Genomic DNA, 13,640 nt, shown 5'->3' with positions numbered 1-13,640 from the left:
TCCACATGCCAGTCCTGCGCTACTTCACTTCTATGCGGATTTCGGTGATAACAACATTTTGTGCGCTGCAGCTCCTTTTCAGCGATTATAGCGAATACTGTCATGTGTATGAAAAAACAGCAACCATACTCTTTTTATCATTCAGTATGTTCCTAACTCTTGTAAATTAATAAAAAAACTATTCACATATTCAATACGTAATACATAAATATTATACGAAAAATACTTACATTAATACTGTGTGTGTGTGTGTGTGTGTGTGTGTGTGTGTATGTGTGTGTGTGTGTGTGTGTATGTGTGTAGAGAGAAAGAGAGAGAGAGAGAGAGTACGCCATTCTTGTCAAATATGTTTGGCTTTAAATGTAATTATGCAGCTTTACACCATTTTTACACGTCATTTTAGGTATGTAAATATCTTTCAGTTTCACAGAAATAACGTAACTTGACACAATTTTTATGCGTCGTTATTATGCCAGAGGTCTGTATGTGTGCACAAATATCTTTGACTTTCAAGGAAATAATGCCTGTCTTTGACTTTCGATTGAGGGTTATGCAATTTTCTACTGCATATCTGGCGCCTTTTTACATATCATTTTTGTACTACGTCCTGGTTGGCTATAGATGAGGTAGGACAGAGGTGTGGCTTGAAATATGATAGAAAATAGGGGCCGTGGCTTGTATCGTGATGGGTAAGAGGGGGCGTGGCTGTCACTGAGCCGGGTCACGTGATGTAAACCAAGTGGGTCAGAACACGCAACGTATACAAAGTGCACTGGAATTCTCATAGATATGCTACTCACAATTAATCCTCCAGACAACAAACCACACCAGACATGCTCTTGGTAGATAAACATGCCACTCTACTGTTACGTATGGATTTTCATTAGCCAAGTACACGTTGTCGTTTCAGTTAGTTGTTCCTTTATGTTTGAAAGTCGCTTCATCAGACCAAAGAATTAGATGTTGGAAACGTTCACCATCTTCACACATGTTTATGAGCCAATCACAAAATTCAATCCGCATATTGCGTTCGTTCTAGTTCTGAGTGTGGAGAAGTGTCAGAATGTAATCTTTCCATCTACCAGTCCACAGATTTCTGTAAACATTGGTTTTGTTAATCCCAGTCTCACGAGGACACTTCCTCGTAGAGTTTCCCGATGTGTGTGTGTGTGTGTGTGTGTGTGTGTGTGTGTGTGTGTGTGTGTGTGTGAGTGAGTGTACGTCTGAAGCGCTGCGCCGGCCGCGGTGGCCGAACGGTTCTAGGCACTTCAGTCTGGAACCACGCGACTGCTACGGTCGCAGGTTCGAATTCTGCCTTGGGCATGGATGTGAGTGATGTCCTTAGGTTAGTTAGGTTTAAGTAGTTCTAAGTTCTAGGGGACTGATGACCTCCGATGTTAAGTCCCATAGTACTCAGAGCCATTTGAACCATTTTTTTGAATCGCTGCATCAACACTTTCGTTACCTGTAGAACGTCCATTTCTTCCGGTACGTCCCTTCTTCCCGTCATACATCGTTCCATCGACTTCAAACTTGTGTCACATTCTTATAATTGTTAACCGTGAAGGTGGTGGCGTTCCATATTCAACTTTCCAACGTCGTCTAACCTCGCTCACATGTTCTGCGTTACAGTAACACTCTACATCCACTTCAGTTCTTCAAACGATAACAACATGTTTATTTCCAATCCTGCAACAAATGAAAGCGTTTTTCGCTGCCTTCCGAATTACCACGCACAAAAATGGTTCAAATGGCTCTGAGCACTATGGAACGTAACATTTGAGGTCATCAGTCCCCTAGAACTTAGAACTGCTTAAACCTAACTAACCTAAGTACATCACACACATCCATGCCCGAGGCAGGATTCGAACCTGCGAACGTAGCGTTCACGCGGTTCCAGACTGAAGCGCCTAGAACCGCTCGGCCACACTGGCCGGCTACCACGCACAAAAATTATTTTTATCTGTTTTAATACAGGAGAGATTCAGTTTCAAAGTATGTATACATTATTATGGGACACCCCGTAGTAAGCCGATTTCAAACGCAACTTGGCTAAAAGGGAAGGAGACACCGGGAACCCTGCTAAACACCGGTGCATGAGATAGACAGGGTTCCAGCCGTGGTGGATAGGTGGACAGAGTTGCAGTATCTGCGAGCAGCGATTTATTTCAGTCCGTACAACACACGGCAAAGTTGGCGTGGGGCGCGCCTGAATGCCTGCTTCCGGCGTTCCGGGTTGGAGCGAGCACGTGTCGTCGTTCCGCTTGCCTCAAAACAGGCTTCCTCTCGTCATGGGCTTCACCACAGATTATAGCCAAAGAGTTTCATATTTCTTTGCGACTCGCGATTTTCGGAAAACAAACGTCATCTGCTATAATTAACTATGTGGACGTGCTGAAAAGTACTGCCTCCGAATTTTTTTATGTTAAAATATCTAAAGCTTTTTAAGTAAATAAACGTTATTAACTCTAGCAATACCAACGCGTAATACCAAAAAAAAGGGGGGGGGGTCTTTGAGCGAAAATTAATTTCGTTCAATTTTTTAAACTTTTATTAATAACGTAATTTATAAATAATTACTGATGTATAAATAGAGTAGAGAAACTGCAAATGTCTTTTAGCAGCCGGCCAGATTGGCCGAGTGGTTCTAGGCGCTACAGTCTGGAAGCGCGCGACCGCTACTGTCGCAGGTTCGAACCGTGCCTCGGGCATGGTTGTGTGTGATGTCCTTAGGTTAGTTAGGTTTAAGTAGTTCTAAGTTCTAGGGGACTGATGACCTCAGAAGTTAAGTCCCTTAGTGTTCAGAGCCATTTGAACCATCTTTTAGCACAATCTTAGCAACACCAATCCATTTACCATAATGTTGCACCGAGTGGGATGGTACTTTACGACCACCACAAAAATGTCAAAAAACGTACAAATTTTGTTAATTGTCGTTGATTTTCACTCACAACATACCCTTTAAAGTTATATAGATGCGTAATAAGGATTCTGAACTTGAAAATATGAATATGACATTTTGTTGCAAAAAGTCACATTCACTATTAAGACTTGAATTTTTGGGTTAAGCTTTGCTGGATAATTTAAAGTAGTTACGGAATCTGAAATAATATACCATTAAAAAATTTTTTTTTCAAAATTTTAAAATAGAATGTATCAGACTAGATTACGATAATTTCAAAAGGTGGGCACGAAGTACACCATCCCCCACCTGGTATTGCGAGGATTAATAGAGCCCTGATTTTATGTAATACCAAATCACGAAATATGTACATAAATGTGTAACCGTAATTGGTAAAATATGTGAATAAATATGTAATGAAACAGTTCATATATATATATATATATATATATATATATATATATATATATATATATATATATATATATATAATCCAAAATGTTATTATTTTGCTAGAAAATCTAAGTTCAGAGGTAGATTACTCAAATAACTATGTCAATTTTTAATATATATATATATATATATATATATATATATATATATATTGCTAGAAAATGTAAGTTCAGAGGTAGATTAGTCAAATACCTATGTCAATTTTTAATTAGTTCACTTCTGTTACAAAGTACTAAAATGCAAGAGTCTCCTATTCAAGTATTAAAGTCACTCTGGGACGAGTGCACAGTCAATTATGATATACTTTTCCGAACGTTCTGTTGCCAGCACCGTATTCTATCAGACAATATGTTCTTTTAAACAGAGGAAGATATCTCAACTTCATAAGAAATCAAATGGTTCAAATGGCTCTGAGCACTATGGGACTTAACATCTATGGTCATCAGTCCCCTAGAACTTAGAGCTACTTAAACCTAACTAACCTAAGGACATCACACAACACCCAGTCATCACGAGGCAGAGAAAATCCCTGACCCCGCCGGGAATCGAACCCGGGAAGCGATAACGCTACCGCACGACCACGAGCTGCGGACAAGAAATCAACGGTGCATATGTATAAAGCAGGATTGTGCTAGAAATAATATTCTCAGAGTGGTCTACGATTTCACCATTAAATAGGCGAGACAAAATAACAAGATTAGAGTATTCCGGGCTCTTATTCATCATAGATTGCAAATTTCTGGAAACTACACCACCCGCTTCACCTGATACCACGCTGACCTCCAGAACTGCAATTTCCATTATTCGCACAGTCTCTTGGAGACGCATACTTGAAGTCTTCAGTTTCTTGTTACAGTTGGAAAGCCAGCTAAAGTGACTTGTGGTGTATGAAACTGAAATGATCACTTTAGAGCTGCTGAATGTTGAGAGGGCTTGTCACAAGCGCTGCAGGATCATAAGAAAAGTTCCCCATCACTGATGTCACAGCTTCAAAGCGCTTACTGTAAAAATTCACAGCTTCAGTCCATGTTGCACACCTTGATATCATTGGCTTCCGGAGGCAGAGGTGCATCATGTAGCTGCTACTTGTTGCGTTGTGCACGATGAGGACAATTCAACAAACCCTTCTCCATTGCTGGTATCAGCGTATTTACTCCTGCGGACTGATGTCTACCTCGTTTTAATGCATCAACCGTACATGTAATATGCACTAATTTGGTATAAAATTCATTAATCGATTTTCCCAGTTTCAACGTGTATCCATCTGCATCTGTGCACGTCAATAGGACCATCTCTTCTTTTATGTCATTCGGCCATAGAACCTAAGTCCCTCATTAATGAATCTAGCAAGTGTTGAACTATTTGTTGGCTCCAGAGTTTTACAATGAATTAAATAGGGTTTAGATGCAGCCTCAGATTTGACCTTTCCCACAGTTACGATTAGCGATGGAACGGCCTGTAGCATCCGTCGTCTCATCAGCAGAAATTCATATAGAGTATTTCCCAATGTCAACCCTGATTTTTCTATGTCAACATAGCAAGAATCCAGGTAATTCTTCCTGACAGTGGACTCGTCGGTAATGTTGCGGATGGAGTATTTAAGTAACAAATGTTTAAATTATGGTACCTGAAGCTTGTTCGAGGCTATGTTCCCTGCAACCAACGCAAAACACTGTTCTTTGTAAAAGTCACTGTTAGATGATGTAGGCTGTTCCTGCAACTGTGGAAGTAGAACCTGTATCTTTGAAGAAATCCGTTGTTTATTCCTAATATGTAGATTCCTTCGTAAATTTTGATCAATTTGAGATTTCATCGAACATTCTATACGTCTATCACAGGTCTGGCAGAGGACTAATTCACCATCACTGGTTAAAGCGCTGTCGACAGAAATCCATGCTTTCAGCTTTGATGACACTGAAGATGTAGCTGGTGCCACGGTTAATGTAAACCAACTGGCTGTTACACATTGTGAAGCGTTTGAGAACGAGAAAGGAAAGTGTTTAAAATAAGTCATTGTTGTCCGCATCGAACTTCCGCCGTCTAGCTTTGAGTATAACTGCGTTGGCGACAGTATGGGAAACACAGCAATAAAACTTTTTTTTCCTTTTTTGCTATGCAACGAAAATGTTTGGGACTTTAAAAAATGTATAATAATTCCGCAATAATATTAAAATATATAAAATTATGCTCTATTGCAACTACACATAAAAGAACAGAATATGTAATTATATAAAATTCGGGCTCTAGTCAGTCTGCATCTTTATTTTTCTTGTCTACGTATTTATTTCTAAACATAGTCACCCTTGCGACGAACACTGTTCTCTCAACGAGAGACCAGTTTGTTGATACTATCACTGTAGAAGGTTTGACTTTGTTATTGGAACCACAGCCTCATCTCGGAGGTGTTCTTTAAATTTTGGAAACAGATGAAAATCGTGCAGGGCCAAGTCGGGATTGTGTGGAGAACGATCGACGAGGGTGAACCCAAAGCGTCAGATTGTTGCAGCTGTCGTAGCGCTCGTGTGTGGTCTGGCATTTTCATACTGAAGGAGAGGGTGCTTTATCTGTGGACGAACGCTTCGAATTCGAAACTCGATTACAGCACGCTGTTTCTCACGCACGGACGTAGTTACTTTACACACCGCCATGTTACACACTACAATTCGGAGCCCTCTAGCAGCAGGGGGCTACAAATATGTAAACATGAAGAATAAAAATGTAGAAGGTTAATAACATTTGTTTTATTTAAAAAGCTTTAAGAGTTTCTAAATAAAACATTCGGAGGCATTAATTTTCAGCACGTCCTCGTATTTGTTGTCTTGCAGTCCTCAGTTGCGTGTAATATTATGTTGATAATTATTGCTTTAGATCCGTCTAATTATAACTGAATAAAACCATTTTTTCTTACCATACGTGCCTCGCCTTTATTATTTGAAAGGCATTTTCAGTGGTCTGGAGTACACACGGAAAAAACACAATAAAATACAATTTTTGCATCATCACCTACTCATACCGAAACACACACACGCATAGAACACTAACATCACAAAGACACGTTCAACAATCGGTAATAAAATTCAGCTCCATCCAAAACATTAACATAAAATACACAAACGTTAATTTCCTAGTGCTGTGAAAACGAAACTTCTTATGGCGGAAAGGGAAGAAGAACAGCGATAAAATGTGCGCATGTAGACCAGCATCTACGAAATTTGTAAGTAGAAATTTATACTATCACTACATCAGATAAGCAGAAAGTGCCAGAACCGTTTGTAACCTCAATGCATAATTCCAAAGAGGAAAGCAAAATAGTTTAAACGCAAGTATGTATGTATTCCAGGCCACTGAAGATGCCTTGCAATAAATAAAGATGAAACACGTATGACAAGAGAAATTTCTTTCATTCGGTTGTGACTGTACTGATCTGAAGTAATAATTATCATTATAGTAGTTTGCTGTTTTCGTCTGCATGGCTACACTAAAAACTCTTTATGTAAGTATTATATTAACCTCCCTCGCCATTTTACTAGTCTTTGGTTCTGAACTGCCTACTGTGATCCTGAAATATTTTGTGGACGCTGTTTTGAACAAAATAACCAAGTTTTACTGTTTTTCAGTGTTTTTTAACCATCATCAACGGGTTCATCTCAATTACTCTAGATGGTAACCTGCACTGAGAAACAAGTACTAATCTCCTGGCCACAGTCGTCAGTTACATTGACTTTTTTTTAAATTGTTGAACATTATATTGACATTAGATTGTTTTATGGCTGTCTGCTTCGCAAGTGCACACTATCTCCATTTTTCCATCAGTATCTAATAGGCCCAGTAGTTTTAATTTAGCACACTTTATGTGGTGAGATTTAAACTCAAAAAAAATATTACAATTTCATTATTTTAATTTAATGTGTACATTTTGTGTTATATTTTATAACTTTACCTTCCATGAAACGTCTTTCAAAATGTTGTCTACATGTTCTCAGACGTCCATTCATGTCTTAGGTTGCCCGATCGTTTGCGAGAGTGTTCCTGAAGTATTATTTACGTTCCATTTGTAATTTTTGCGTCTAATAACGGAGGTGTTCATATTTTGATAGAACGGTTAGTGAACTTGACGGAAGCAACCAACAAATCGCCTAATTGTCATGTTTTTAGGACAGGTTTCAGCGATGTGTTGTGTAATTACAGCATTGTGCATTAAACAGTGTTATAGTTCAAATCACACTATATTTCAGCTCATTGTTCGTTCTGTTGCAGAATGATACTGAAGGAGATTTCGATGTTGGATGCGGGAGTATATGCAAAATAGAACAGGTAATGTATCGTAAGTAATTAGTTTCATTGCTTTCCTGAACACAGGAAACTTAAAGAAACTAACAGTAGATTATGCTTAACATATCACTCGTCTGTTATATTTACTAAACTAACAGTAGGCTATGCTTAACATATCATGCGTCTGTTATATTTTCTTAGTATACCTGCATTGTTTCTATGTTTTTCGTTTTTTTTCCTTGTTCGTTTTTTTCCCTTTTGTGTTAACGTAAACTATTACTTCCCTTTCTTGTTTCGTAAAAAGAAGGTAAGGAAGATACTGAGCACTAGCTACAAATTTGAAAAGTTGTGTGGAGGAATGACACAGTTGAAGAGCCCAGCTCAGTATTCAGGTGAAATTTCAAGGAAATTACTGGCAGAGATGATCAGATCGGTATTTCAACCAAGGTCCTCAGAAACGATCCAGCATTTCTCCTCTGTGATATTCGTCTCGTATCATCGTTTAACCACAAGCTGGTTCAGTACTACATATCGCTGCTTGTTAGTGTCTGCCCTAACGTCATCTGCGGTGGGAAAATTTACGAAGAGCAGTATGCTCTGTCTCTCACTTAACAGTGTTTTGAAGGGTACAACATTAGTGTAAGCTCTGGGTAGCAGCTTTTGGTTCTTATGAGTGTATACGCTACCCACTTTCATCCTCAAATTGTGCTGACCCGGATAGCAAGCGTAACTTCAGAGTAAGTATTACACTTGTAACAGTAACATTTCGGCACATGCTGTGAAATTTTCAGCTTTACTCCTCCATCGTCGAATAAATGAGCATGCAATTAAGTGCTCACTGGGTATCGAAACTCGAAAGCATTTTTTTAGCGAGAACTTTAATTTAGCTCTCATCATGACACGCCACAACGTGCTTCACTTTTATGTCCTAGAGGATCAAGCAGCTGAGGCAACTTGGACTGCGTCATTGCATGCAAAAATTTCAAATGCAAGTCACCTCAGAATGCTGTAACAAATTCAAGAAACAAATGAACACCGTACTTGATTTTTCCTTAGTATAGCATGTCGTTTCAGACAAACAGCTATGGAGCCGCAGGCACGAGAGAACAACACTAGGTAAGTTATATTTCACCATAGGAAGCTGTGCGTAAATTTAAGAAGTTCCTTTAATCGGGAAGGCTTCACAAAACCATAAACGGAGGAGACCCAACTCCCCATCCCTACGCCACAGCAGGCAAAAACAGGATTCCGCAAACACCGTCTCCTCACTGGCGAAAATAGAGATAATATTCGACCTTTCTACGTGCTCACACACTACGTACTACTGAATCGTAACAAAAAGACAACAGTCACTGCTTCCTGATAGGGAAGTATGGGAAGAAGTCCAGTTCAAGTATTTTCGTTTAGAGTAAGCTATTAACGAAATGAAATTTGCGAATCAGGAAGTAGTATCACTTCTGGATACTCGTAATTGTGTAAAACTTAAGCATCTACATCTATATCCACATGTATACTCTGCAAATCACACTTAAGTGCCTGGCACTTTCACAATAATTCCCTATTGTTACAATCTCGAACATCGCGTGGAAAAAAGGAACATCTATATCTTTCCGTGCTAGCTCTAATTTCCCTTGTTTTATTATGATGATCGTTTCTCCCTGTGTAGATCAGCATGAACAAAATATTTTCGCATTCTGAGGAGAGAGTTGGTGACTGATATTCTGTGTGAAGATTCCGCCGCAACGAAAAACGACTTTGTTTTAATGATATGCACCCCAAATCCCGTATCATGTCCGGGTTCCGCTTAATAGGTCAGAAGTCCACTGCACACAGGAAGCGGCTACACGGGTAGCGGGGGCTGTGGGGAAGGGACTAGGCGGTTTTTTAGGTTAGAGGGATCTAAGGAAACAACAGGAAGGGTGTCAGGTAAAACACAGTAATCTAGTTGTAGAAACGATCGGTATTGTAGTTGTAAATTGTCGTAGCTGTGAACCTTAGTCGCTGCACTATGCTCGCTGGCCGAAACAGCGGTAACATTACAGATATAGGAGATGCACATAAATAACACTTCGACATCGATTTTCCCGGAAACGGAAAAGCCGATAGGTCTTTCTACAACATGTCTAAGACCCATCAAAATCTGTGATTAACAGGTCTCATGGTCCCCTTGTAAGATTTTCCTGCGAAACTGAATTGAGCTATCTCCATAGAAAATACGTTCTTCCCTAAGCGAATGGGTATGATAAAGACTGGTGCATTATATCCCCAGTGTTTCAGTCGTACCATCAAAGAACGGAGGAATTTGATTTCCACAGATCAATTTCTGCCTTCGCACATGCATCTGAAACTAAAGTAGTAACCGATACAATGATAAGGGAATTTTGAAAAGCGACCAATTTGGTGGTGGTGGTGGTGGTCGTCGTCGTCGTCGTCGTCATCGTCGTCGTCGTCGTCGTCGTGTCGTGGTCGTGGTGGGCTTCTGGTCTGGGAAAGAGTCAAACTGTTGCAGCTTCACATCTTCTTTGGTTGTCTATGGAATATTGTTAGCGCTTACACGTACAGAGATAGGTAGGCTTACCACAGCCACATGCATATATGACTTATCTCTAGTGCAGTTGATCCAGACTTTCTATGCAGAGAAGTTACTTCCCATTCGTGTCAAGTCGTTCTGGCGAATGAATTTCCTACAGATGACGATATTCACCGCGTGGACTAGCCAGCGTAGTCTCATCGTCGGGAATCCACAATAGCCTCTATTACCGAAACTTGACCTTAATCTTGCTCCGGAAAGAGCAAAGAATGCCACCATTAGAATAACTGACCACCTCCTTTGTGAAGGAAAGTGCTCTCAAACAATGAAACTTTTCAAAAGAAATCGATATCATTGCTGCTTGACAGCTCCTCTTACGCCATACATTAGTTTATGGATAGATAATATCTTTATTTGGTCGGATTACATTTCTTAGATCTTATCGCAGATTAAAATAAATATCCATTAATCTAAATAACCAACTGAAGCCATGTTTTTGGGCAGAAAATGTATCTCATTTGTAGCCTTCTGATACGTTCCCTAATGCAGCGAGGCGTCGCAAATACGATCCACGGAACATGCAAATAAATAACTGCCCCACACACGGCATGGCAGATGACTTTCACAGAAAGAAACCTCTTTCCACCCAGTGCGTTAGAGATACGAAAATCAGCTGAGGCGAGTGGGATGGCTATTTTGCATAAGCAGAGCACTCAAACACAGCTTGTCGAAGCTGGGAAGTGTTGCTTGGCTGTACAGGGCCTTGTACAGTCTTCTTGCGAAACGTATACTAAAAGTCAAAATGTTCTTCACTGGAAACTGATCGCTCCATGACTCTCAGACAGATTGTTCTCGTTGTCTAATTCGAAACAAGGGCGATGACACGGAGCCCGCACTTGTCCAGTACGAGTAGTTGTGGTAATTGGGTGAAGTGACTCGGCAAGGGGAACTAACGAAGCACCCTTCAACAGAAGGGAGCTAAACTCGTAGGCGCAGACTTCGTGCTTTCTTTTTAAGCTTCTGACCCGTGCATTTCCTTTGTCTTAATCAAGTGTGCGAAGAAATTCTTGATACACGAATGAGATACCTTACTGAATTTGCTGTACATAATGCACGCCATCCTCTCAGTTTTCGCTTTGGCCGACAGTGTGCTGTGAAACGCCGTTTTTCGCGTTTTTCGTAGTCGAGAGTTCTACTTGTCTCAGTTCTGCAGCTATTCACAGCACCTGATCCGTAATCACTATAATTACTCCCGTACAAACTGCGTTAAACGGCAACCCGCTTTCAAACATCATATGTGAATTAGTAAGGTTGGGTAGAGATAACTCACTGTAGTGCTGCCGTTTACATGAAAGTAACTCATTGCAAATGTTTGATAGAACGGTTTCCAGCTGAATCAAAGCATCAACAAATGTCCTGTGAACTTCCTCCATATTCTGTGAGTATAATATCAGCGATATTTGACTAGATGTGACGTCGTTCAGTTACTGGGGACCGTCTTTCGAAATGATACGAAGTTGGAAAAGCCCAAGAATCTTGTAGACACCAATTTATCCCGGGTGTTCCAGGAGTGTCCGCCTCTGTGGCCCTGTGGCAGTATCTGCAGAACACAAAGCGAACGTGAAGTAAAATGCAGCGGCGGTCGATACATATCTTTAGTGCAAGAAGTTATTCCACGATAGCTAAATAAAATATACAGATATGAAACAATTCAAATCTTCTGGAACAGCTGCGCCGCTGGAATTGCTATAATAAACAAAGAAGGCATTGAAGTGACGCAACTTAAATTTCCTGACAATGGCCGAGGCATATTTTGTGTAATGACAGGAATACGCACTGTTAATTTGTACACGCCACCGGTAAATCAAAACAGGGAACCACGGAAACACTTCGATAAAACTGAAACAATCAGCATACTAGGATTGCCTTATGACGACCTTATTATAGCAGGAGATTTCAACTGTGTTTTGTCACCGGAAGATCAGTCCTGAATTGCAACCATAGCGAAAAATTTGACTACCTTATTTACAATTAAGATTTAGGGATACCTAGGAAATATGTCACGACGGCATCCCGGGTACACATCAGTAACAGACCAATCAGCCTGCAAGCTAGACCGCATGTACATGTCCCGCAACATACCGTCTAAACTGACTGGAACAGAAATTTGGCTACTATGTTTTTCGGATCACAGCGCTTACCGCTGTAAAATAAATCTAAATCGCCAGAATATTTATAGCAGTCGAATCTTCTGGAAATACAGCACATCGGTCTCAAAAACAAGCGGAAACACTTCGATAAAACTGAAACACTCAGCATACTAGTGGTGGTGGTGGTGGTTAGTGTTTAACGTCCCGTCGACAACGAGGTCATTAGAGACGGAGCGCAAGCTCGGGTTAGGGAAGGATTGGGAAGGAAATCGGCCGTGCCCTTTCGAAGGAAACATCTCAGCATTCGCCTGAAACGATTTAGGGAAATCACGGAAAACCTAAATCAGGATGGCTGGACGCGGGATTGAGCCGTCGTCCTCCCGAATGCGAGTCCAGTGTGCTAACCACTGCGCCACCTCGCTCGGTCAGCATACTAGTATCGCCTTATGACGACATTATTATAGCAGGAGATTTCAACTGTGTTTTGTTGACGGAATATCAGCCCCGAACTGCAAGCGTAGCGAAAAATTTGGCAACCTTATTTACAATAAAGGTTTAGTGATACCTAGGAGGTATGTCACGACGGTTATCTCTATGACGTACAGCGTCACTGGTAACAATGCAGAAGGCAGATGGAAAGCTACGCAAATATAACACAATAGTGGATAAAATACGCGAAACCAAAAATCAGAAGATCATTAATGCATTCGGCTCGAACTATATGCGAATGCGAAAACAGTTAAACAGAACTTCTGTTCCACGTCCTGAGAGACTTATACAAGAAAAATGACATTACTAAATATTCAAAAGATATTATGAAAATAAAGGCGAAACTAGTCAGACTTATAGGGAAGGAAATGTTTGGATACCAGGTGAGTGCTAGAGAATATTCCATAACACAAGCCCAAACTTCTACTACTTACCATGTCGTCCAAGAAAGGCGTAACGCGAAGAGAAAATTGATATCCGAAATAAAAATATCTGATGGAAGAAGTGTCACGACCCAGTGATAAATACTGAAGAAAATGGCGGAAGATCTGCCAAAATTAAACGTAGAATAACTGACAGACGAGAACGAAGCCAAAAAGATGATAAACTTCCTTTAAGGAAGGTGTCAGAGAAGATGAGAATGCATCCTTGGAGCAAATCACCGAGCAAGAGGTGTTCGACGTCATCAAAAGGAGCTCCAAGAACAAGAAATTTGGCCCTGACGACCTACACTTAGAATTTTGTGTGTAATATTGGGATATACTGAAAAATCCATATACAGCAATGAGTAATCAGATGCTACATACGAGTCACGTTCCTGCTGAAATTCGAGAAGGGCTTATAG

At 40.4% G+C, this 13,640-nt stretch overlaps 1 protein-coding gene across 1 annotated transcript in view; it reads left to right on the top strand.

Annotated features, from left to right (window-relative positions):
* LOC124555608 (proto-oncogene tyrosine-protein kinase ROS) overlaps nt 1–13,640 on the top strand; it is a 565,849-nt gene that overhangs the window by 166,179 nt on the left and 386,030 nt on the right. The window contains exon 2 of the mRNA XM_047129578.1: nt 7,613–7,669. Within this exon, the coding sequence (XP_046985534.1) occupies nt 7,613–7,669 (57 nt within the window). The remainder of the gene's footprint in view (nt 1–7,612; nt 7,670–13,640) is intronic.

This window comes from Schistocerca americana, chromosome X (genome assembly GCF_021461395.2).
Source record: "Schistocerca americana isolate TAMUIC-IGC-003095 chromosome X, iqSchAmer2.1, whole genome shotgun sequence".
Lineage (NCBI taxonomy): Eukaryota > Metazoa > Arthropoda > Insecta > Orthoptera > Acrididae > Schistocerca > Schistocerca americana.
This window is presented reverse-complemented; position numbering and strand designations above follow the sequence as displayed.